Source organism: Camponotus floridanus, unplaced genomic scaffold (assembly GCF_003227725.1).
Source record: "Camponotus floridanus strain SB8 unplaced genomic scaffold, Cflo_v7.5 scaffold9, whole genome shotgun sequence".
Lineage (NCBI taxonomy): Eukaryota > Metazoa > Arthropoda > Insecta > Hymenoptera > Formicidae > Camponotus > Camponotus floridanus.
The window spans coordinates 1,070,624-1,096,658 of NW_020229860.1; the positions used below are offsets into that span (position 1 = coordinate 1,070,624).

Here is a 26,035-nt window from a genome sequence, read left to right on the forward strand (position 1 = left end):
ATGTAGATACTTTATTGTGTAAAGAATTTTATATTTCTACTAATACTTTTGTAATTTTGATTTTCCTAATTTTGATGATATGATTCAAAGTAAGTTTCATTTCGTCGCATATTTCAACTTCATTTCTCGTACTTGATAACAAGATGCAATTGAATATCACTTACTTGTGATGATTCCAACGTGATGACGAATATAAGAAACATCAAATTCAGCGACATAAATTCTTCTTCTTTGTCTTCATTACATGAAAAAAGAGTCGGAGACATTATTCGCGGCGCAATGCGAGCGGAATGATCGAGGAAGGACGTTAATGAGATAAGAGAGGCGGACGCGGGGTCGATTCGAGATAATAACGAGGAGGATTTTTATAACGAGGATCGACGATCTTCTCTTGGGGGAGCAGCAGAAGCCTCGCTCGCGTTTGCTAATCGCAAACGCCATGTCGTCGCTCACTTGTCGTATCCCCGTTGCGTTTCGCCCCTACGTCGTCGGAGGCGGACTTAATTATCTAATTAATTAACCTCAATCAGAACGATGAGTAATTTCTCGCTCGGCTGGCGCCTTTGCCGCCGAGACTTTCTTGTCGCGGGGAGCGAATTACGGATGAGCTCACGGCAAATCGATTATGTCCCGATGCTGTTGCCTCCAAACGGCGCGTCTCCGCTGTTAGTTCGCATACAAGAGAGAAAGAGAGGCAGAGAGAGAGAGAAAGAGCTCCTTCTGCCAGGATCCACGATATCCTGCTCTAGGTGGGCGACCAATTTTCCTCCCCCGTGACTCGCTTGCCTTTATCTTTGGCGCTTACGCCGATCGCACGATAACTCGCTCGTGAAGGGCGACTGTGGTCGCTCGTCCTTCGTACAGAGTTTAGTGCAGTGAAGCTTGGCTTCATTCAAGGGATAAGAAGGATAAACGAACATCCTTGCGAATAGTGGCTAACCTTTTACTTTAATTATATTTTCATAGAAAGTCTTAGAAGAGAAAGTAAATATCTGTAATTTCGAAACAGTTATGTGAATAATGAAATGTAGAAAGTTAATGACTCATCTTTCTCAAATGAGACTTTAAACTTCCGAAATTATCGACAATTTAAAGTTGATAATGTTCATCATAACAAGAAATAAACATGAAAAGTGAAATATGTCACTTGTTTCACGGAAACGATTACATCTTATGTTTCGAAGTCAGTTATTACTGATGTGATTCAAGTCGCGTATGTTCGTAACTTTCCTTGCATCCTCTGGAGCAAACCGACTTCTTCTCTTTCAAAATAAAAGCGGCTCTTTCATGGCAGCCTGTCCATTTCCATTTTGGATATTTCAGATCGCTCCTCCTCAAACCAGATCTTTTTTTCTACGACAAAAGCACCCTCGAAGCTACACACCCAGCTGCGGCGGCACCGCCCCCGATGTGTAACTGACGTTTTTGACGCGTCAAGTGGTTCCATCTCACTTCCATCCTCCGAGGGTCGGCACGTTTATCGGCTACTGTTTTACATAAACATCCCCGGGAGGACGAGGTGGATCGGTGAAAGCAAAGTTGCGGACCGTGTCGTGGGACGCGAATGTCGCGGAGATTCCTCTAAGTGATCTCGAGTGTTTTCGCAGTTGATTCGACGTTCTCGCGCGGCGTTCTCGCCGGAGCTTTTTAAGCCCCGTTTAACCCTGGCCTCGGGATCCGGCTAACTTCGGTATTTAGTTAGTCAACCCTGCCCGCGAGGCGTCATGGGAAACGACAAGTGGCCCGGTCTCGCCCCAGCGAAGGCTCGAGCGTATCACCGGCTGTGTACATATTCGGAAGCGATGCTGATACATATGTATGTGTGCGTAGATAGTAGATGGCTAGCCGTGTGTATGTGGTTTGTCGCTGCATCGAACAGTCTGTATGCCTTTCATGTGATAATCCTTGTGTATTTAATCGGAGGACATCGATGGAGCCGACTCGGTGCTTGACGTAAAAAGTAAACGATCCCCCGTGGATTAGTTCATAATTTGCTTTGAGCGGAGGATAAAATAGAGAGAGCACTCGAATGACGAACTTTCCAGACGAGTGTTTGTTCAACAGTTTAGATTTTTTTTCGACTTTGATTTCTGCCGCGTTTTTCGAGGGTTACAGGTTCATATAGTGTAACAGTTATTAAAGTCTATTTAAGTCTACGTTAAATGTATTTTAGCTATTGGTGCCAATCCGTGACGAAATGCCTGTAATAATGCCTTGTAATGTTAGGCTTAATACATTATTGCCTCAAGCCACATTTGATGACCGGCGATGCTGATGCCGGAAATTTGAGCTCATAAAATTACAAAGCTCGTTGTTTAAAGTGAAAATGCCGCATAATGATTAAAACATTTAGCAAATAAAATAATTACATTATTAAAAGATTAAAAAGAAATTGTTGCATTCAACGGAGAACAGCATGAAAAAATATTAAAGACATTTTAGCAGTGAAATAATAACGATTATAACAATGATAAGATTAGTTATATTTTCTGCGTTATTGCTCATTGCTAAATTACGCTATTTTATCGCAACAAGTTATCGATATTCTCGTCTCGTAACTTTTGCAATCAATATAATAATCGATGTACAAAGTCACCTGTTTCAACATTCACTTTCAGATTTTAATTATGTTTATACGAGAGAGATTATATTATCGTGATTCCCCTTTAAACGTTATTATACGAATCTCTACAGGGAGATAATATTTTACGTGATAAGGACTTTGAAAAGCTATGATACAACGTATGAAAAATTATAGGTTGAGAGCAAATTATTCAAATTTAAATGAATATATGTTATTTTAAGTGAATATATGTTATATATTATATAAATAATATTGAAATTAATATTGTATAAGTATAATTTTTATTAATATTTTTCTCAATATTGTACAAGTATAATTTTTTTGTTAATATTTTTATTAATATTGTATAATTTTTTAATAAATCGCGAAAATTTTATATTCACATACATACACACATATATACACACGTAAACGCGGTTCTACACTTTCGGAAAGTGATGATTATGTCTATGTTCATCGATAGAAGTTGGCGAAAATGACTTTATTCCGTGAAGTTCTCAACGCGTCTTCTCGCGATATTCCGCTATTCGCGAGTAACTTATCGAACGGATATATAAACGAGACACATTCACACGATGCCGTAAAGTCGCCTGGAAATTTGTCGTCCTGCACTTTATCACAGAAATACATGTTGCGCAGTTTCTACGCTTGTCAGCACTTGCACGGGTTTCCTTGATTTCCGTAGCTCTTTACTTCGCTAATGGATTACGCTCTCAAGAATGTTTTCGCAGAGGTCGTGTTATTTCTCCCAGCTGTCGAGATCCTATCCGATTTTGAAACTCGTTGACATTTACGATCGCCAGGTAACCGCGATTCAGTGAAAAAGCGAAATAATTTCAACTTGACAAATGTTGTTTATATGTGATATTTTCTTTTCCCTGGTTTATATTCGCAGTCTTTTATACGAGCATACGTTTTGGATAACTTTTACGTCTGCATTTTGATGTACATCTTGTTTTACGCGGCATTATGGTATGCTAATTATGTAAGTAATCATTACGAGATTCTTCTAAAAGCCAAAGTATAATTAATTTGAAAAATCAGCTTTTAGCATTCTAGTTAATTTTAATACAATTTTTAATATAATTATTCAAGATAATAAAACGAATTGAAAAATCAAATCGAGAAATGTCAATGACAGTTGCAGAGAACAAGACAGTGAGTTTAGGATTATGCTTCTATTTTACTTGGTTTATGAAATAATCCATTATCAATTTATTCGCTCTTTTTACTAAAAATTTTATTTTTTTTTGTAGAAATTAGACAGATTGGTATTATTGAAAAATAAAAAGGAAGAATTTGAAGAAGTGATCGTAAAAACGGTTAGATACATCTTGTCTTTTTTTTCTAATTTAATCTACAATATATAATAATAATAATTTAATAATAATTTAATAATAATTTAATCTACAATTAATGTATTTTTATTGTAATAATTAATTTACTTTATAGACAAATACACAAAAAATCACTACAAAATATTTAGAAGATGAAGTAAGTTTAAAAAATTGTAAATCTGTATAAACAATATGTACAAATCTGTATAAACAAAATTCCTTTAATATTCGCATAAACACTATTTAAATATTCAGACGCACAAGCTCAGCACAGAATTAATCACGACGTCCAATAAAATCATCGAATTAGAAAAAATCGTTGAAAAAGTAATCGTTGTTATTTGATATTTATTCTATTGCCAATCATTTTTACCAGCTTCAGTAATTATTATTAAATCGTAGATGGTTTTTAGTACAAATATCCAGACAAATCGTTTGCATATTCAATCGGTGTCATCGCAACCGGTGAAGGCGAATGTCCACAAGGACACGAGAGCACCGCAAATCCACTTGAGAAGTTCAAGGTGAAAAAATATATACATATTTTGTTTCTCTTCGCCAAATAAGATACTTAAAAATATCTATTCTGAATTTTTACGTTATGAGCTAATCAAGACTATATAAAAATAATCATGATATAATCAAGAATATGATATTAAGTTTTTGTAAGATGTAATTTAATTTTATTAATTCATATGCAATTGACGAAGACATCATTAAATATTCTTTTTTATGTCGACTCGGCTAAAAGTTAATCGAAAAAATTAATGATACGTTATATCGTGTAATTATCGTCGAACGTGATTTTAAGATCCTCGAACCGTCATTTCCGCCGTCCGTACCACCGGAACCTCCGCCTCGGAAATACGGGATCTTTGTCAGTCGACCGCCTGGGCAACGGAGAGCGCCGTCGGAGAAAGCAGTTGCACCTGCAACTCCACCGCCAAAAGTCGGATTCAAATAATAGTGCTTCGGCAGAAATCTCCTCCGAATCCGTTATTCGACGTCGTAAGATATTCTCATTATAATAATTTAATTATAATAATTTAATTTCGAAAAAATAATTTAATTTCTATTCAATCTACTTGAACATTATAAATTTCTTATTTGTGTAAAACAAATGATTTCAAAACAAAAATGTAATTCAAACATAGATTGTTATTGATGTAGATTTAGACCGAAAAGTCATGTGACTGATTGCAATTATAATTTGATACTATTTATTTTTAGATTTAATAATCTAATTATTTGTTTTCTCTGTATCAACATCGTTCCAAGTTTTATCTTTCATTTTTTTCAGCATTAAAAATTTATATTATGTACGTTAAATTTTGAATGTTTGTTTTTTTTTCTCGAGATATGTTCTTAAATTGTTACATTCGTGAATTTAATTCTACAAATTCTATTCTACAGCTACGAATAGAATCTCTTCGAGGTACAGCAATTATCATGACGGTGATCGAAAGAGATATCCTAAACGACTAAAAATGCGTTCGCGACAATCTTCGTACAGTAATATGCGTAAGATTCACATGGATTCTTTGAAGAATGTCACACCTTTTACCAAATCAATATTAGGCCTTGCTACAATGTTTTATCGAGTTTTACATTAATAAAAATATAATATTTCGATAACTTTAACGTATCAGTAATGAATTCTATAATCTTTTCTCATCATTTTCTACTTTTATATATATATATTTAAAAAATTATTTATATAAAATGTTATTATTTAATATTTTATTATTACTTATATGTATTACAAGTAATATGATTTTAATATAACAATAGTTTTTATACTACTCTCTAAAAGTGAATCAGTGTATTATCACTGTAATCAGTATTTATAACTGCTTGTAATTAATGAGTATTTACTGTTTCTCAGTGACAATACACTGATTCACTCTAATGAAAGTAGTATATATATTACTTTCACTAGACTGAATCAGTGTATGATCACTGAAAAACAGTAAATATTCACTGATTACAAGCAGTTATAAATACAGCACTGATACAGTGTTAATACACTAATAATACAGTGCTAATTACAGTGATAATACACTGATTCACTTTTAGAGAGTAATTCTTATAAAAATTGTGTGTGGAATTTTAATAAACATATATCTTTGTTATCCATTTATTTTTATATCTCATTTTATATCTCATTTATCATTTTCATTTATTCATTTTCATTTATTCATTATCATTTATTTTTATATTTCATTTTATATCTCATTTTTATATCTCATATTTTAATTTGGGTTTAGTTGAAATATTGTAGGCAATATTTTTCTTATATTTCTGCTACACAATAAATTTCATATTTATAACTGCATTTGATGGCTGTATATCTTCCAAGCGTAATTAATTATATGTTACGATCATAGCACAATGATTACATGATAAATAATACTTAAAAATATAAGAAAAAGCAGCACTTATATGTATATGTAAATAACATTGTTTTATATTGTGGAAAATTTAATTTAATATTAAAAATTCTTTTTTTCATGGCCAACAAGTTAATATTAATTATCCAGATTACATTTGCATTTACAATTATATGATTCGATACGCATTTAAAAATAGCACTTGATCGAAATGAATATTTATGTAAACAGTGAAGGATTTTGTAATGATTAATTAATCGAATATGTTTGATATATGATTTTATAGATAAGAGAGAGAGAGAGAAAGAAAGAAAGAGAGAGTGCATAATAAACAGCAACTTAATATACTATTATCAATCACATATATTCTCGCTTTACATTTCTATCTACGTGTGGAAGAAATTATATTATTTTTAATCGTGCCATTTTATTGCAAATTTGCTGCTGATAAATTGTAGATGTATTTGCATCAAAATGCAGAGTTTACGTTACATTTATCAAAATTTCTCGATTCAGCGATAGCAATAAAGTAATATAGAACTTATTATTAGTGGAAAAGAAAACGCCATTCATATTCAACAATAAGGCAATGAGAATGCAACAGTGCGTGTCAAAATACATATCATGCAATTTATGGCTCAAAAACTTTGTTGCAATACGATGAAATTCATTAATATTGATATGAAAATTATCTTTGCCAGTTTCTTTTCCACTAAGAATTTTTTTTTTTTTTTTGGTAACTTCTATAATTTGCTTCGTAATTACAATTACTTGTGTAATTAGCCTTCTCTGCCAAGAAGATGATTTTGCTTTAATAAGATAACTACTATAATAACTACTACTACTACTTTAATGATATGATATCTTTTTATCTAATTTTTCGAGTAGGAATCATTTTTTCTTTTTCTTGTTGGGATATGTAATATTTTCTTATCTTGTTAGAATGTAATATATCTTTTTTCTCGAAAATTCGGAAAAAAATTCGGAAAAATAAATGCCTGCAAGTGTATAGATAAAAATTGCATTAGAAAAGCCTCTCTCTTAAGTTATTAATATTAATTATTTATTTCTTGTAAACTATATACCTACTAGGATTGCTAAATTATATACTTTCATTTGAAAGGACGAAAGTAGTCAATTAGATCTGTCCATGTTAGAATGGCATGTGTTAAGAAGCTCTTACTAGTCAATGTAATATCATGCTCTACTTGTAAGACCTATTTTTTACTGACATTATTATTTTTCTTTTCTGTTACAATTCTCACGGAAACAGTAATAATTTAATCAAAGACATCGTATTTTAGCTGTCACAAGTGATTATTTTACAAAAACTGCGTGAAAAATTCATTAAAGAGGAGAAACGATTATATTTCTACTTGCCAATATAAAATTTTAAAAAATAATATTAACAATTTTTTTATACTTATTAATTACATTATTAGGTATTTCCAACACTTGTTTCTTAGAAAACATTACATATATTTTTTTATCAATATGGCACAATATACTTCTTTTTTTTAAATCTATAATTTCTTTATAGATTTATTATATAATCTTTTTTTTAATCTATATTATAATTTATTCGATAGAGGAACAAAAAATGTCGCACCTATCCTATCATGATTTGTCCGATAACGAACAAAAAATAATGCGATACTTTCAAGGATATAATTACCGCCGATACTAAGTGGAATCTATTTGTGCGTAGGTTTATCTTGTTTTAACCGTAGAACTATGTAGAGCCGCGAGCGATGGAAACTCGTAAACCTGCGAACGATCGGTTAACTTTCACTGACGACTCGTTAGGCTCGCTGCCGTGGTTTCGAGTCTCATTCACAGTCATTCCGTAACTTCGACGGGCTTCGGTACAGGCGGGCTGCTCGTATTTCTCTTTCCTTCTACCGAAGGATTTCGTGCGAGCTGTCACTATGTACGGTCAGTGCTACATCAGCGATACGTAATGTGTAGTTTGCGAATTTTATATTTCGCGCAATCGTTCCTGTAAAGTTGTTTGTGCGTCTCGCGCGCGGACGTTTCCGCAGACGGATATCCGTGACGCAGTGATATTCGACGTCCAACATTTCATCGATATTTTTCACGATTGATGGAAAGGGAAATTCGTTGTGGAACTATTGCTATCCGCATATATGTATAATCGCGAAACTGCGCGCGCAATATTGAGAGTTACGATCCGCGGATTTCGATTTACGCGTGATTTGATTTAAGCGGCTGTTGGGCGCGCATGATTTTCAGTCAGCGATGTCATCCGGGGATTGATCGTTTGTTCTCGCGATTGTAATTGCTTTTGGAAATTTAGATGCATGTATGTGTGCGTGATAGCAATAGTGGGCAAATCGCCATTTGCACTCTGAGAATCGAAGGATAGAGCGGACGGCATTAATCGGCAAATAAACGCGAGCGCGAATTTCTAAAGCAGGCTTTTTGATCCCGCTCTCGTTTCACGACGTTGTTACGATTCCCTGAGAAAAGTTCAACCGCGTTACTTGTTCGCAGAGTTTCTTAAGAACAATAGATGAAGGACCGCCGTTACAGTTTCGCCGACCGTTTTCCCGATTCCACGCGCTAAAAGTGCATTCGACGATACAAAGAAATCGTCGAGTTTCGAGAGCGACTTTGTCACGAATGAAAGTACGGACGTCGGAAGAGAATTTAACTTTATCACCGTGCAGTGCGGTGCGGAGCTCGAAGAAAGTGGAAGTTAACGGAGAGTGAGAGTCTTTTCTCTCTCTTTTTCGGGAAAGAGAGGGAGAAAGAGAGAAAAAAGCCGCGATCTCGCGTTCCGCAACGTCGATCACGAATCCAGGGACAGGTATCTGTTTGGATGGTATAAGTAATCGTTTGTATCTTTGAAAATTCAGGTTAAGGTAAAACCAGTTGCCATCTCGAAATAAGACGATCGACTATACTTACATGGTTACGTAATAATACGTGTGAATTGAAAGCGGTGGAATCATCGTCGCGAATCGACGTTTGCATGTACATCGTGATACGATGTGTAATTTCACGATTGTAATGCATCATTTTGTTATGTAACGGAATAGTCAATTGGATTTCGGTCAAATTTTAAATTACCGTTTTTCATATTTTATATATTTGTATAAAATCTAAAATTATCTAAAATTACGTTATATGTGTTTTAATATATGAAAAAAAATACAAAATTTCTTCTTTTCTATTTCTTTAATAATATCAAAATTAAGTTGATGTGTTTAATTAATAAAATCAATGTGATATTTCATACTTTCAGATATAATTCCCTACTGCATTGGATTCGTACATTATTTTATTAAACGCATGTCTGAGAATCAGTTTGTTAACAAATCAATTGATTATCTCTAATCTCTTCAAGAGATTCATCACATCGAAAAGGTCATCATGGACACGAGTACAATACGCTTGGTGATATTTGTGGGCATGTTTTTGATTTTCGCCGGCGATTATAGCACATTGATTTCATCGATTTTTGGTAATGCAACGGAGAGGAACGTAACTGTTAGAGGACCCGAAGCTCAATTTAAGGGTCCTCACGATAAGATAGACGTCGTTTCGAAAAAAGATGTTGATAAGAAAAACGGTAAGAATAAAAAATAACGCATAAAAGATATGTGATATGAAATTCTTTCTTTACACAAATATATTATTGCGTCAGAAAAAAATAAGTTATAAAAGATATCCTCAGTTATAAAGAATGCGTCAGAAAAAAAAAAAGTTATAAAGAAAATCTTCTTAACAAAGTACAATTAGTTGCTTTGTTTCACCAAGCAATGCGAGTCATATAATTTCAATGCGTATTTCAATTGCTTAATATTTTCACGCTACAGTTCATTCCTTATATAGTGATATAAGTAAGCGGAGCCTATGCACATGCCTCGTGCGTCGTCACGTCGTTACCCAAGGGAGGAAATATTTGTCGAGTTTTACTTGTCAACCTGCGTGAAGCTAATTGCCACTCTGCTAATTAGCAGCGCGCTCGTGTGTATTAATTATTTGGTAACGTTATCGAGATCCCCTCTACTTACGTTTTATTTATTTCGCTGTTTATCAGAACTTCGTTCACGAACAAAACCAGTTTTTAATCGAAAAAAAACTGTTGAAAAGCAGATAAATTATAACATATGTAACATGTATTTCATTTCGATTACATAAGCAGTGGTTTTCTTTTGATATAACAATATTAAGAACATAACAGTGGTTTTCTTTTGATATAACAATATTAAGAAATGTCGAGTTTTAATCGAGATGTATTAAAATAAATAATTGCATTAATGACGTAATACTTTTGCTATCTGCTGATCTTTGTGCATCCTGAAAGATAATTTAACGACGATTTTATAGTTGTATATATTATTAATAGAATATCTGAATTATAAACAGTTTGTTTTTATTTTGACGCATGCATAATTTGTTAATTTTTTATTATAAAAATACTTTATTAATTTGTAAAAAAATAGAAATCGAGAAATATCTCACAAGCAATAAGCAACATGATAGACAACAATAATCATATCAAAGTATATAAATATATTATAATTATAATATATTATACAATATTGTGTTTTCTCGAAAGTGTCCTCGTTATGTGTCTCAGAAATCTTGAAAAATTTTTGACACGTGAGATCTGGGCTATTAACTTGTCACTTATCAGAACATCATAATTAAATAAAGCCGTTCACAAAGTATGCGCGGTCATTCGAAATAATATCTCGCTTCATTAATCGTTTTGTCAGCTTTTGGAATGATATAGCATGCGCAGCGATTTAATTGACAATAATAACTTGATTTCTGCTCCGCCAGTTGCCTTACGTCGTGCGAAGATGATGGCGACGATCAAGACTGCTTGCTTGCCAAAGTTGATATGCGAACTCACATCGTCCGTCCACCAAGATCAGTTAAGTGAAATGGAGCGATCTCTTTTGAATCTCATAAGGTACTTAAATGTTAAACTTTTATTATTATTTTATATTTCTCTTTCTTTTCATCCGTATTATTAAGAAGTAGGGAAAATAGATCTCAGTTTCTATTAAATGTTAAATTTCACTTTCTCGTGACAAGTAGATTTAGAGACTGGTAGAAATTGATAATTGTAGAATTTAGTTTTTATTGACATTGCTTGGAGAAAAAAATCTAAAGTGATCGGTTTCAACCGGTTCAATCGATTTATTCAATGTATGTGGTAAGTCGAAAATTTACTTTCATCATCGAGAATCTTGCACTAGGTACTCTTACTTTCACAACTTTCGATCGACACATTCCTATTATACGATTCAAGTGCATCGACCCTGAATATATGTGCATGGATTACGATCATAAAGAGACATTTCTCAAATTCTGCGTGCATTCTTTAAAAAGAGCTACGAAGAACGTGATCTTTCGGGATATAAACGTCGATATCTTTTATTCGAAATCGTGAACCGATAATTTTCATCGAATGAACGTGCAAGGGCGCGTGCACATTTTGCAACTTTTTCACTCATCAAGGCTAATGCAGTAATATCCGCCGCGTACGTGCCGATAATACTGTAGGACGTTTCGAAAAACGACGGTATAGGATCGTAACCGCGATTCGGAAAATTGGACGCCCGGGGTAAATGAACGCGCGTATTTTGCAATTTTCGTTTACGATCGCCGGTAAAACGCGGCCGAATTCCGCATCGCGTACACACACGTCGCGTTATGCGAATAATGCAAAGAATTATACCGCGAATTCGCGCCGTTTTACGTTCTGATTAAAAGCAAAGTTATGTTAAAGCGGACCATGTCTCTGTCGGGAAAATCGGGAAATGCGATCCCCCTGGAACGCTTTTAAATGCCCGTATTTGCATAGCGTGGAATGTAACGCAGTATATATATACTACGATCGCGCGAGACTTTCCACCGTGAATGTATTAATTACACATTTACACGCGTCGACCTCGTGAACATTGCGTTCGTTCAATTTGTTCGTCAATTGAACGAATGAGCAAAAATCAGAAAATCGAAGAATTCCGAGAAAATTAACACATTTTCCCCGCAATACTGCAAATTAGAGATTACTCTCTTCGAAATTAAAACACGTTTTTCGAAATCTATCTCACTCAACAATCAACGCAATTTACTCTTTGCTCATAAATTGCAAAATAAATTTATTTCATATTTAATAAATATAATATTATTAAATATTTAATAAATTTATTTCATTTATTTTCAATTTATTAATAGTTGCTTATAACAATTTATCGCCATCTTGATAAATATTATAAGAGAATACTTTTGTCGATGGATTTTTTAAAGAAATTATATATGTACAAAATCGCGTAATTCGTATAATACACATAATTAATGAAGTAAGAGTTGCATCTTAAATGTTTTGGAAAGTACTGTTCGAAAGTAGTCGCGAAAGTTCGTCGAGTCTTACGTAAGTCCGATCCGAAAACGAGACGTACCTCTTGCCATATCTCTCCATCCGACGAGCACTTTCCTTTTCACGCATACTTTCTCCTATACAACTGGTCGAGATTTCGCATCCGTCGTTTCTGAACATTACTTCCTACAAACATTTTTCGTGATTTATACCAACGAGGATAGAAAATTATTTCCTTGATCCTTTAATAATACTTTTACGAATGAAAGAGGAAATTAATCATCAATCGCTTCTATACTCGTCCCTCAAAATATTGTTGTTTTATTCAATGACGCATGTAGACTTTGCATTATTCATAATATGTGCTTATATGTTATAAAGAGTAAACATGTTAACATTTCTGGAGATAATTTTTACCAGTTGTTTTCATTAAGTATCTCATTAACATATCTTCGTCGATTAACATAGCTTCTCATTTTATTAATAGCCGCTAAAAAAATTTCTTATGTATTTAGTCTTTTCTTTCTTCTCAATATAATACCAAAAGTTAATAAAAAAACTAATCACTTTAATACAAAAATTTAAAAAGCCTTTTATATAGGATATCATAAATAGAGATGGATAGAGTTTGAGTTTATCTCTTTAAGCGGCGAGCTCAAATAAAAATCTCATATTTATTACAGTCATTTACTTTCGTCCTCGTGTTAAACAGAAACGATGTCGACGAACAGTAAAATGAATCGATGCAGAAAAACGAGTTTCATTAGAAAGTATAATGAACCAAAAAAAAATTAATTCGATATGTCTCATACATTTTTCTTTTCATTTAAATGCATCATATTTCTTCATATTCGCTCATTAAAAATTATACATATATATAATTATAGTAAGATAAATCCTGTAATTTTTATTAAAAGAGAAATAAAATTTTACAATAAAAATTTTTTTCTTGAAAATAAATATTTTGGAAAAGATGATGGGAATGAAAATATTAGTTCTATATTAAACTTCTCACCAAAAAAAGGAGATTTTAGATATATTTTAAATATAATCAGGAAAATCTCTCAAATAAAGCAATGTAGCGTTATCTTTCGCACGTCTTTATCATTCTTTCTCAGTAAACATTGAACTAAAGAGAATGCTGCGATTAATGTCCCGGAAGGATCCGAGCTTTATATTTACTTTTATGCCTACGTAAACGCACCGGTCCGTTTTGACGGGTCCGATTTTTATCTATGTGAATCAGTCCGAGTTAAACCGATCAAGATAGGCTAAAAAGCCGTTTTGCGTTTATTCTTTATATCCTTTCCCTTCCAAGAGAGTTAGGATGCGGAGTCGTAAAGGGGAAGAAAGGATCTCTTCCATTTTTTTGAAGAAGGAAGACATCTTTCACGAGACTCATGCGTGATAAAACTGCTGCGTTTCTTTGCTCTTTCGACAGATTGAATGGTTTTTCGAAAGATTCAGCACATTTACTCGATTTCGATGGAAATTGGATGATATTTGAGTTTGAAGAGTGTCAGCAATTCTTGAAATTTCAGACAGAAAATGATATCAATTTTAATTCTTGTACAAAAATTTTGAATTTCAAAAAATCTTGAGAGCGATAATTGGATAATTTGTATTTTGCACAATGTAATAATTTAGACTATAATACTTCTACGTTTCTTATTCTTTTGAAATCCAGTGAATTTTAAAGAAAGTGGAATATTAGCATACATTTGCAAATTTATGACGTTACAGAAGAATAATAAATTCTATTCGTTCATTTTTAATTCGTATAGGAATGCAAATACGAATATATTGAAATAGAGAAAGGATCCGATAGACGTGATCAAATATAACTAGGTTTTGTAAGCAAATGATTGCAAACGATATCGAAAGTAAAAGTCGCAAATATGACCTTGTACTCATTCTCATTTATCTTATTGATGAGTTTAATAGAATCGAGTATTTCGTCATTTGACTCTGTTTTATGATTCTTTTTGTTTTATTCCTTCGCAATTATAATACTTTAACGATTACATTATTATGACACTTAATTACATTTAAATTGCAAACACACAACCTCTTTTCTTCTCAATGTAAAAGAATAAAAAATGTTGACATAATTTTAGTAATGGAAAAAATTTATTTTACAATTAAAAAAATTAATGAAATTAATAAATATCATAATAATGCAAAATTATGATTCGTGATAGAAAGTTTATGTTATTAAAAAATTTCATTATGTTGTTTTCAGAGATACAAGTCTGAGCACAATGGCGGAAATGCCCTCGAGATATCACTTCGCGGCTCATATGGGCCAACTGATTTCCGGTATAGAAGGTCAAGGCTGTCATAACTTTTACCCGACGTGTCCATTGCCGGGCAACAGCGTTTTAAACATGATGAAGAAAGTCCGTCTACGCTGATGAGACAACTTTATCACTTTAATAGCTGAACCTGTGATATCGTGAGAATGTTATTTTTCGCACGATCATTGATATCATCGATGATTCAATACGTATTTAAATAATGTTTTTGATGATTCAAACGATGTGCAAAATAAAGTCAATCGCTGAAAAAAAATGTTAACACTTTGCGATGTTCAAGTTCTTTTTTAAAAATCGCGAGATAAAAATTATAGATTACTTAAGTTCTAGATTAATTAAAATACTAATTAAATACTAATTAAAAAGTTAAGATATATAAAAAAATACTTAAGATAGTGTTCAAAACGGTTCTATTCGATCAAAAAACTGTTTTGCCAGATTTTATAATTAATTATTGAATAGCATTTTAGGCACTACTTATTGTTTGTGAAATTTTGGTTTTATTAACTCAATATTTAAAAGAAAACACACAAATATGTGCGCTTTTACATCATACTATTTATTTATACGTATTCCTGTGTTTTCGTTCATAACTCTTGTACTTACTTTTGATGTATGACATTTACAATCCAGGAATCCTTTATAACTAATAGCGTACGATCGTTTATTTGCATTGTTATATTGTATATATTCTTGTACTTTTTAATAAGAAATGACAAATAAAAATTGTAATTGAAGAAAATTTCTTTTCTTATTATAAAATATTCCTCGAGATTGCTATAAGTTTACTCTATACGATCCTGAAATCACAATGCACTTTCGCGAAAAGCATCGGGAGACACTTTGCCAAATTATCAGGATCTCCGTTCTCTCTCTCTCTACACCCTATTCTTTATCCTATTCTTTTCTAATACAATGCCGCCGCCATTGCTGATATAATCTGGGAGCCCATAGAGGAGAAACGCGCGAAAATTATTACAATAATCGCCGGCGTCTTTATCGACTTAAACCCGATGCCAACTTCCAGAGTGGACGTTTCCCAACGAGCCGTGCGATCGTAAACGAGATCGTGCCAAGAGTTTCGGTTAGGATTCGGCGCGATGTACGAGGAGGGGAATGGGATGAAACCGCACCATTAACTGCGCTTCCCCCGCCCCCTTCCCGAAACAGCTGGCGACATTTGGAATACTTGCAAAAAATTATCGCGCAGTATCGCGACTCGAGTCTCTATCAGCGTCTCTGCCAACTCTGGCGATTTACAGCTACAATTTTGCTCCTCTCTCGTTACGTGCTTGTTCGTTCAGCGATACGACTGCAATTCCGAGGTGAAAAAGTTCTACAGCTTTGCTAAAAATGGTATATAATATTAAAATTATTAATTTGTCCGATATATATATAAATATGAAAATTATTGTAATAAAAGAATTACATTTTTGATGCATTATCTAAATACATTTTGATTGCATTCTGACACGTAACATTGTATTGTGCATAATACAATGTTACGTATCAGAATGCAATCAAAATGTTGTGCATTGCATGTACAATTAATTGCGAGAAGTCTTGGCACCTGAAAGTAGGGCGATAAAGGCGGAACAGGAAAGAAAAATGTCACCTATTAAGCAATCAGGTAACTGTGATCTACGTGGCATGGTTTAAAAAATACTTGAAAGATTCGTCTTGTTTTAATTATTTAAAAGTACACTTCATCAACACTATTAAATTATATATATATATCTGCAAGCGAACATCTCTTGTTTCATGGTCAAGTTGTTCATTTTAATCATAAAAAAAATATTCGTACGATTAATTTCTGAAGCTACTCTTTCGACTATGTTTCGATTATGACTAGAATTATATTTAACATCGGCTTATCTTTCGATAAGCAATTGATTATGAATTCTGCGTTCAAAAACTTTAGATTAGTCATTTTTATAAATACTTTAGAAGCATTATTTAAAATTATATTGCACGATCAACCCAATTAGCAGTTGAAATATGCAGCTTTTGCTTGACAATTTCAAAAGATATCACAACACATTTAAATCGGTGAGTCGATGAATTTCGCTAGTGATCTTGTCAGGGACGAAAAGTCAAGGAAACGCACTTTCTTAAAAGTTTGCAGAATTAATTCACGGAAAAAATTTCTACATCGAATCCACGCCATAGGTAACTTCAAAAGAGACACGTATCGACATTGTCAAAGTGACAAAATGAGAGAGAGGGGGGGAAAGTAAGAGAAGGACGAAGTTTCATCGACTTCGGGGAGACGAGAAACCCCTCGTATGATGTACTAATAAATGTCGTAAGACGAAGCTCGAATGTTGGATCGGACATACCGGCGATGGGAAGGGGCGATCACTTTCTCTTTGTCGGTACAGCCTCGTGGTGCGTCGAGGAACATTCAGCAACGAGTTTTTACACAAAGCAGTAACACCAGTTACCACCGATCCATCGGCTACACCTTTAATCAGTAGATCAAATTCACGCGTTGGTGCCAAAGTCACGCGGTACGTTAACGTAAGAGAAGTGTATTCTCGAGTAAGAACGCGAGAACGCGTATCAATTTCGGCACGATACAAGTGCAGCAGTGTATGTAATGAGGATGTTTTTGAGAACATCGACTGGTTGATTTATTTGTGGTGGCGCGATGGGATAAATTTACCCTGTGGAATTTTTGTGACTCGAGTTTCGTAGATATATTTAGAAATCACATACAGTTTAATTGAAGAGAAACTTCTGTCTTTAAATCAGATGATCGTAATGTCGAGTGTACTTCACGACGCTTTATTTTAATTATTATTATAACATTTATACTTTAGCAATGATTATTCACTGCAAGGAATAAATTGAAAAGATAAATTACGTGTATTATAAAGTTGCAAGATCACTTTCCATGTGAAATACAAAATCGTTCCTTCTATATATTAAGAAAGAGTTTCCCTTTCAAACGGAAGTAATTGAGATAACCGCGCAATCAAATTAGGAGACACTCGCGCAACGAATACCGGAAGTTGTTCAATCCCGACAATCTTGTTAGTTAGTTTCATAAGCTTACAATAACGAATTGTAATTAACGAATGTCTTAGATCCGCTACATAATGCAATTATCAAGGACATTGTTGCTTTTCGGCTGTTACTTTCTGGCATTGACGTTCGTGACAGCCGCACCTTCTGGTAACGAGGAGCCATTTTTCGAGCTTCCGGTGCACCTGATTGGCTTTCCGGTAATTATAGCGAGCGTAAGAATCGCCAATTTCTTCAAGAAGCTCGCTTATATTTTGAATCCAGGTAATGCGTTCTATCTAGAAAAACTCTCTTTTAATATGATTCTCACATATATATATATTCATATATTTACTTTTTTTTATATAACGGATGATAATATATGCGGCAAAAATCACAAAAGTCAAAAATGAGGGGTCGAATAAGAAAAAAAATATAGATTTTCTCACACACACATATATACATATATATACATATATATACATCCGTATAGTTTAATAAAAAGAATCTACTAGTATGCTTCGCCAGGCGTGAAGAAGAAAAATGTATCATGTATGCGCGCTTTTTCCGCGGTTAATTCATGTAACACGTAAATCGAATCAGTGAACAGCAAAAGCGAAAGTATCTTATCTTTCCTATCATCGAATACAATCACTCTGTAAATGACTGTGTAGTTGTCCACCTATTAAATAAATACGCATATCAGGAAATTAAAAATACCAGAGAAATCGTTATTACTGAATGTAAATTTATTTTTAATTATGAGATAATTGCCAATTAAAGCAACATATTAAATTTATGATATTTACAAAATCATTAGCGTAAAGAAGGAAACTGTTTTAGTCGAGGATTTCTAGATAAATAAAGTTATCAAATCTCAATAAAATGAAATCAAATTTAGATAAAATACTTTGTAGAGCTTTCGCGAAGATATTATTTTTTTGAATTCCCTTAGATACTTATGTCAGTCGAGTGAAACGAGCACATCTCTCTACGCACGACGAAGAGATTTTAAACATCGACCAAATTGAAAAGAAGTTAGTAACCGAGTTCGGAAATAATGTTTGTATCTACGAGAAGATTTGTGTCGAATATGCAGAACGAATGCTTCGAAGGAGAAGCCGGCAACTTGGTGATTGGAATATTCTTGATTGGGGCGAAGTATTCAGGTAGGATATACAACTGGCAACATTTTAATTGCTTTCATTTAGCTGATATATCTTCATATATGCTGATTTGAATGAAAATTAGATTTTAACTGCTTTACGAATATCGAAGAACAAAATACAGATATCTAGAAGAAACTTATTTTCTTTGCGTGATAGCCATAAGCTGTAAAGTTGAAAAAATACTATGAACTCATTCAAAGCATTATTGCTAGGCAATTCTAATTACGTTACGCAACTGTGACTCTGAAGTTCATGGCTTGAAGAACAAGTCTATGTTTTGAAAACAGGTTTCACGCGATTCATTTCTTCATTAGAGATTTCTTCATTAGAGATAATGAATCGAACAAAGCTTTAACAGATTCATTAAAACAATGTAAAAAGATTAAGAAACATAAATACAATAAACAGCCTGATACGAGCTAAACTGTGGATGATAGATCAGTTAAAAAAACAAAAGGGTAAAAAAAGAATGTCAATAAGTCGCATTTATTAAGAGAGTGACAAAAAAGTGAGACGTAAAAAGATACTGCCGTTCTTGTGCAATGATACGCAACAATTCCATGCAATATCTTATTTGCTTTTGCAAGACTTTGCAGCAGCAAAAAATTTCTTGAAGGCAACAAATGGATTTCTATTATAAAAAATAATTAAATATGCGAAGTTGCATGAAAACAGGTTTCTTGACAAAACCACGAAATAAAAGATTTTTCTCATAAAATATTTTAGAAACTATCACATTTCGTGAAAGATGTAATATCTTGACATACATATAATTAAATTTTAGAAAAGTAGTCATGAATATTAATAAAATTGTTTTTTACGTGCACATTAAAATACTGAAGTAGAAACATTCCATTTTCGATTTTATCATATATATATTCTGACAGATATGCCGAAAATATCTCTAATCAAGGGCATTTAAATCCTCTAATGTCTATGGCGCCTAATCAATCAGTAAATGATCGACATATGTCATGGAATCGTAACAACAACGATAACGTCAGAGACTCGATCCTTGTACAGATTCTTAAAAGAAAGCACATTCAAAAAGAGATGGCTTTTTCTTAATGACAATGAAATATTTTTCCTCACGCATCCGTTTCTCAAACATATAAAAGAAATCCCTGCTACTGTTTACACTCTGCATCCGTTCGTGAAGCTTACACAAGTTCAGTTATAAGTAACGCCGGGAGCAGATAGCCTTTAATGGTTCCACGGGCGACTCTAATGCATCCTGATAACTGCATCTCCCTTACTTCACCAAACCACGTACCCACCTTCTCGATCGTCTTTACCATTGCGTGTCCAGAGCAGACTCTACCATTTTACGATTGCCCTGCTATCCGGGTCCGTGGGTTTGAGAACCTGTCGGCTTATCTTGAACCTCCTAATGCCTCGTGACGCGAGATAGCGAGCACGTGTCATCGTGCCTGTCAACGCACGATGCATCTCTCGGGGCACGCATTTCGATGCCCGACCTCCTTCTGCTTTCCCGCCGGTCACCTGCGGGCATCTCGTACAGGAGCGAATGTTCGTGGCAAGGAGAGAGAGAGAGAGAGAGTGCCGGCAGGGAGAGGAGGGGAGCAGATAAATTGGAGATCGAATACTGGCGGCAACTGCCGTCTAGACGGACTTAACCGTCCATGGATGAGGGACGAAGCTATCCCAAAATCGTCTCGAAGCGCCTTCTCTAGTCTGGTTCGGAAAAGCCTAATCGATTGTAGAAGAATTGTAAGTAAAATGGGGTCGTTAGAAATTAGAAATCCATTTGGGCGAGATGGCAGAGGTTGCGTAGATAACAACGATGAGGTGACAAAGTATCGGTTGTTTCGTAGAAAGTTTTGGAGTTGTAATGCGGTTAAAAAGAATACACACATATATATACACGAACTTAAACACGCGATAATATTTTATCTTACACCTTTCACTTTAATATTTTTTATAATTATAATATATATATTACTTTTTATAAAATTCTTTACATATAAATATAGTTGGATTTGCGAGTTTGATGCGATAAGATAATAATTGTCATTTTGTGTTATTATAATTTTACAGAGAACACAAATCATCGCCCAATTTGATGAAGGAAAATTATTTGCTGAGTATCTTCCTGGGCAACATTATTAGCAGTCCAAAACTATGTCATTCATTGGCGGAAAGAGGAAGAGCTTGCGATAATAGCACTTTGTCGGATTAGTTGAAAGCACAATATGCTTAAATTCATTTAAGTGTTTCTGTTGACTTGTAAATAATGCCATGGATTTGATTAGAATCAAATTAATTAGTGATTATAGTATTATAATAGAAATATAATTATGTAAGATGACGATATACATTTTTCTATGTTATAATTGTTTATGTTAATTGTACAAAACTGATGTATATTTCTCTCTCTTTTTTTATTTTATATTAAATTATTTATATTATTATGCGTGTTAATTAACATCTGCATATATTTTGTATTTGTTATAATGGAAAGAGTCAAATGATAAGCATGATATTGTATTAAAGAGAATATGTGAGAAACATGATTGATGCGTTTACAGAGAGATTTGCAGATATTAAATTATTCTAGTACAATTATTGTGCGAATCAATATACGTCTTATATATTGAACATTTTTCAATCTCACGCACTTATTTCTCCGATATTCATTATACATCACATAAATTGCTTCCATTAATGTATCCTATATACATGATACGTCGTTATGTATCATTCTGCCGTTATTCTGCGAAAATAAACTGTTTGACATTTAAGGAACCACATACACTTGGAATCTGCTTATTTTCGAAGAGCTCTTGCGAAAACTGTGCCATTTCATGCGGAAAGCTTTACTCGCATGTCCACTCACGCACGCATATGTGTAAGAACGCGAAAGTGTATGTACATGTACGGAGTGAGAGTTGCTCTTTTAGCGATGTTACTACCAACCCACGTCTTTCCGACTGAACGGTTAAACGAGGATCAGCTTCGAGGAAAGTTTCAGTTGGTACAAAACCTAGAGAGGCGACTGTTTCGTATTACGAAAATGAATAAATCGCGTTGTTAAGTATATCTGTCTTGCAAATAAAAAATCAGAATAGACCGATAGTCGCGATTGTAAAATTAAGCGCAAACAAATTTCTCGTAAATTGGTGCATCATATATATTTATAGTGTTAAGAAGGCATCAATATTATAACAATGTAATATGTGATATTAAAGATTTTATTATATTTAATATATTGAATATATATTATATTTATAACTTTGTCTGTGTGTTTGTATATGTGTTAAGAAGAGTTATATCAAATTTTGTCACATCAATTAAAGATTTGTATTTATAATAAATAAAAAAAATTAGTATTTTTTATTTTGCAAAATGATAAGTAAATTGATCTTCGTTTGGTGCCTTTTATACCTCGAAGTTTACGTTGGTTACTCATCACAATATTCCCAAAAATCATCTGATAATACTCAATGTATTTTCGATATCTCACAGAAGATTTATAATGTAACCGATTTATTACGGTAAATATATTCTGATAAAAACATATTATGATTGAAAATATTAAAAAATTAACTCATTTATATTAATTAAAAATTAATTCATTTATGTTAATTATACATATAGATGCATGAGTCAATTCGCAACGAATCTTTTGGTTCAAAATGATGATCGATTACTAAGGCAATCGAGTCAATCAGACTTGTCAGCTTACAGAGAAACTCCATATGAATTTCCTTATGGAAATATTATTTTAAATCTATTTAATAATGAAGTACCATCGGTAAGTGTAGCTTTTGTATTTTCTGTCTCTCTCTCTCTCTTTCTCTCTCTTTCTCTCTTCTTTCTTGATTATATTCTATAACAAAACTTATTATTATTATTTATTATTATTTATAAATATCTCGTAGATACCTCAAGATTTTCCATTGAATCCTACTACTAGTAATTATCAATTAAATTATCCAAGTGAATCTGTCAACCAGTTTGGCGGACTCGGAATAAATCTTTTTAATGCTCTGTCATCAATCTCCCGCTACGACGATCTAAAGTGTGTGCCTAGAATACTTTGCGAAGTAGCGAGTGGGAAGCCACCAGGAAGATATAAACAGGCATCGATGGGAAATGATAAACAACATTATTTGGAGGAATTTGGAAGAAGTACTTTCGCTCAGTATGTATATTTTCGCGAAACATAATACATGCGATAGAGAAGCACTAATTTTGCCAAACGAAACACGATATCAATAAAATTCCGACGTACTAAAAATGTGAAAATTAAACATGGTGAAATCATTATACTTAGTTTCTCATTATATTTTCAGATGGCTTGCCGGTTCGGCAGAAGCGTCTCCCATGTTGAATTTCGCCCGAGCTGTCGTGCTGGGTTACAGCAGCAACGGAAATCCGGCCATGTGTTATCGCGCGTTTCCTAGGTGTCCGCGTAATCCCGACAAACTGGTGCATTACCTGAACAATCACAACGGCGGATTCTTCCGCTTTTTCAGCAGAGGCGAACACAGCTTACCCCAATCATCTTACGTTTCACGAGGTAGAGATTGTCCCGTTAATTTATCACGACGTTCAAATTAATGTTTTCCATGAATTAAATAACTTGTTTTTCTCGACAACAAAAATAAACTGAAATCCTTTGGGGAAAAAGGACGAAAAGCTTTACCCCCAGGCATCGTAGGAGCAGAGGCTGATCGGACCGGAACAGGCAAATTAAACCTCGACATTATTTCAACTGCTCAAGATTATGGAAAAAACTTTTTTTCGAAAGATAATACGCTGGAGGGCTCAGGACAAGTAGTGTTTTTGAATGAAGAATCTTTAAAAGACGGAAACGATCATCGCTCATCAGGAAATAGATTTTCCGAATTTTTGACAGATTTACAGAGCTCTAATATGTTTTCACAAGATCCTATTCCATTCTTTCCTCAGGTAATATTTTGTTTCGAATAAATAAAATTAAAGTTAAGAATTATTCGGCTTGCAATAATATTTGCAAACATAATCTTTTGAGACCAAATTTAAATTTACATTAATAAATGAACACACATGATTTCTAAACTTAATACATATTGCATGATATCTAAAATTATCTTTATGGAATATTTTTCAGGAATCAAAGGAGCAAGGTGTTCGCATATTACGTTTTACCCCTGAAGTTTCAGACTCGACATCTCATGGTACATTTCGTTTTCCGCATTAATCATCGATTTTCATTTTGGAGAAATTTTAGAATAATCATTTCAGAATCACGAGAAATGACATTTCTCATGATGATATATTCCTTCTGTTATATGCAAAATTTATACATTTTATCTATTGAAATAATTGATGTTACATAAGCTGGAGGAAAAGATTAACAAATTAATTTGATTACTATTGTTTAATATACACTTTAATTATTAATAAAAATTAATTATATGTATATTGTTTTAAATTGTATATTTTAAATCTCACATTATATATACCTTTCACAATCGCCTGAGATTCGGCAGCCCGAGTGGCTCGCAAACAAACGCGCTCACATAAATGAGGGGACAAGTTATTTAACAAGTCATTTAATTTTTTTATTCTATTCATTCTTTTAATATTACACAGTTATATACTCTTTTTATCCATTACATCACGGCATCGATGTGCATGGCTAGCAGAATTTAGAAATTGTAGACTCAGCTGAAAATTCAATTTTGATGTCGATAGGCAAGCATCGACCATTCTACGTGCGAAGGCATATTCTATCCTCGCTGATGCAAGGGATTCTCTCTATTCGCCTACCTCACCTTTTCTCATAATAGATGATTTTATATCTTTCTAAAGCGTTCGACACAATATATGTATAATTTTAGGATTAATTATATTATATAGATATAAGATTAAAATTTATCGATAGCTTTATAGTTTTTTATTTTTATTATTATTTCGCTGAAAACTATTTAATTTGACATTTATCTATCCTGTAAGATTATATAAAGCAATAAATCATGAGCACACAATTTTCGAAATTATAAATTATCCTCTCTTAATATATTTTCATCCATGTAAGGACGTGTCTTCATGAAATATCAGTTGTCCAAAGATTCTTTGCTAGGTTTATGATGATGTGCAATCATACTTGATAATTCGTAATAATTTTCGATCAGTATCATGAATTTTGCAAAGCGTAAGCCGATAACGTCTATGATCAACTTAAGTGTGTATCTTTCCCGCTTAGCAATTTTAGCCACGTAAGGTTGAAGCTTCCTCGACAGGTGATCGTACACGCCTTTCGGCAGCCCTCCCGTTTATTAAGGATGTTACTCCCTGACTCATATTTTTTTTCTCACGTCTCATGTGATGACATCTTGCATTTCTCATGCATTTTTTCTTGCATGCGTACATGTGAATAATGCAAATTTGAAGTATAAAATATATGTATAAGTCTTAAACAAAAATTATATATACATATAAGACATTTGAATTAAAGATATTTTTTGAATGTTAAAAACTTACATCAAAGAATATTTTTTCGCAAATTTTTTTCTAAAAAGGGAAGCAATTGGTTCTAAAAAAGAATTTTTGTCAAAAAATTCGTTATTAAAATGAAAAAAATATTTATTGTACAACGTATTGTCGTTTATCTGTTTGCGGTGTGAAACGTTTGACACGCAGCTGTAAAATTCACGTATGACTTTCTCCAAATAGCGGCTCGCCGCTCGGTGACGTTGTAGAAATGGAACGCGCAACGTCGAAAAAGCGGCGGACAACGTGTAATTATTTTATCCTTTCTGGCGTGTAATTTGGGGCGTGCATCGCGTTCATGGACTCGACGCAGGGGGGATGTGAAAATGGTACGGCCGAGTCCACGGCAATGCCGTAGCCTAAAGGGGCGTG

At 33.5% G+C, this 26,035-nt stretch overlaps 4 protein-coding genes across 14 annotated transcripts; all 4 read left to right on the forward strand.

Moving 5' to 3' along the window:
- The first annotated feature begins 3,303 nt into the window (after positions 1-3,303).
- Positions 3,304-4,922, forward strand: LOC112639782. The gene is made up of 8 exons (XM_025414872.1): positions 3,304-3,387; positions 3,480-3,569; positions 3,680-3,742; positions 3,841-3,906; positions 4,037-4,078; positions 4,177-4,248; positions 4,335-4,445; positions 4,733-4,922. The coding sequence occupies exons 1-8, from the start codon at positions 3,304-3,306 to the stop codon at positions 4,883-4,885; spliced, it is 681 nt and encodes a 226-aa protein (XP_025270657.1). The 3' UTR covers positions 4,886-4,922.
- Positions 4,923-8,134: 3,212 nt separating this feature from the next.
- LOC105259267 (hypothetical protein) lies at positions 8,135-15,101 on the forward strand. 6 transcript variants are annotated; one of them, XM_020030008.2, is made up of 5 exons: positions 8,139-8,246; positions 8,826-9,156; positions 9,580-9,906; positions 11,127-11,259; positions 14,915-15,101. In XM_020030008.2, the coding sequence occupies exons 3-5, from the start codon at positions 9,708-9,710 to the stop codon at positions 15,084-15,086; spliced, it is 504 nt and encodes a 167-aa protein (XP_019885567.1). In that variant the 5' UTR covers positions 8,139-8,246; positions 8,826-9,156; positions 9,580-9,707; the 3' UTR covers positions 15,087-15,101. The 6 variants fall into 6 exon arrangements, with proteins under 6 accessions (XP_011269413.1, XP_019885567.1, XP_025270614.1 ...); XM_025414829.1 differs by having other exon boundaries at positions 8,139-8,241; XM_011271111.3 differs by lacking the exon at positions 8,826-9,156 and having other exon boundaries at positions 8,135-8,246.
- A 1,116-nt stretch (positions 15,102-16,217) lies between these two features.
- Positions 16,218-21,459, forward strand: LOC105259266. Of its 6 annotated transcripts, none has more exons than XM_025414865.1 (6): positions 16,218-16,343; positions 16,549-16,617; positions 17,157-17,497; positions 18,077-18,278; positions 18,949-19,162; positions 21,221-21,458. In XM_025414865.1, exons 4-6 carry the CDS (start codon positions 18,089-18,091, stop codon positions 21,360-21,362), a joined length of 546 nt encoding a protein of 181 aa, XP_025270650.1. In that variant the 5' UTR covers positions 16,218-16,343; positions 16,549-16,617; positions 17,157-17,497; positions 18,077-18,088; the 3' UTR covers positions 21,363-21,458. The 6 variants fall into 6 exon arrangements, with proteins under 6 accessions (XP_025270650.1, XP_025270652.1, XP_011269407.1 ...); XM_025414867.1 differs by having other exon boundaries at positions 16,565-16,617; XM_025414866.1 differs by lacking the exon at positions 16,218-16,343 and having other exon boundaries at positions 16,488-16,617.
- A 1,325-nt stretch (positions 21,460-22,784) lies between these two features.
- Positions 22,785-24,466, forward strand: LOC112639777. Its single transcript, XM_025414835.1, has 5 exons — positions 22,785-22,937; positions 23,065-23,327; positions 23,479-23,705; positions 23,817-24,097; positions 24,279-24,466. The coding sequence occupies exons 1-5, from the start codon at positions 22,785-22,787 to the stop codon at positions 24,366-24,368; spliced, it is 1,014 nt and encodes a 337-aa protein (XP_025270620.1). The 3' UTR covers positions 24,369-24,466.
- Positions 24,467-26,035: the final 1,569 nt, after the last annotated feature.

What these genes read in the sequence shown, in the direction of transcription:
- LOC112639782 (XM_025414872.1), top strand. Translation starts at nt 3,304, where the DNA reads ATGTTTTCGCAGAGGTCGTGTTATTTCTCCCAGCTGTCGAGATCCTAT. An exon ending in TTGACATTTACGATCGCCAG is followed by an intron (nt 3,388 to 3,479) that starts GTAACCGCGATT and finishes TTATATTCGCAG; the next exon opens with TCTTTTATACGAGCATACGT. An exon ending in CAAAATATTTAGAAGATGAA is followed by an intron (nt 4,079 to 4,176) that starts GTAAGTTTAAAA and finishes TTAAATATTCAG; the next exon opens with ACGCACAAGCTCAGCACAGA.
- LOC105259267 (XM_011271111.3), top strand. Translation starts at nt 9,708, where the DNA reads ATGGACACGAGTACAATACGCTTGGTGATATTTGTGGGCATGTTTTTG. An exon ending in AGATGTTGATAAGAAAAACG is followed by an intron (nt 9,907 to 11,126) that starts GTAAGAATAAAA and finishes CTGCTCCGCCAG; the next exon opens with TTGCCTTACGTCGTGCGAAG. An exon ending in TCTCTTTTGAATCTCATAAG is followed by an intron (nt 11,260 to 14,914) that starts GTACTTAAATGT and finishes TGTTGTTTTCAG; the next exon opens with AGATACAAGTCTGAGCACAA.
- LOC105259266 (XM_011271105.3), top strand. An exon ending in CGCTTATATTTTGAATCCAG is followed by an intron (nt 18,279 to 18,948) that starts GTAATGCGTTCT and finishes GAATTCCCTTAG; the next exon opens with ATACTTATGTCAGTCGAGTG. An exon ending in GATTGGGGCGAAGTATTCAG is followed by an intron (nt 19,163 to 21,220) that starts GTAGGATATACA and finishes ATAATTTTACAG; the next exon opens with AGAACACAAATCATCGCCCA.
- LOC112639777 (XM_025414835.1), top strand. Translation starts at nt 22,785, where the DNA reads ATGAGTCAATTCGCAACGAATCTTTTGGTTCAAAATGATGATCGATTA. An exon ending in GGAAGAAGTACTTTCGCTCA is followed by an intron (nt 23,328 to 23,478) that starts GTATGTATATTT and finishes TTATATTTTCAG; the next exon opens with ATGGCTTGCCGGTTCGGCAG. An exon ending in ATCATCTTACGTTTCACGAG is followed by an intron (nt 23,706 to 23,816) that starts GTAGAGATTGTC and finishes TTGGGGAAAAAG; the next exon opens with GACGAAAAGCTTTACCCCCA.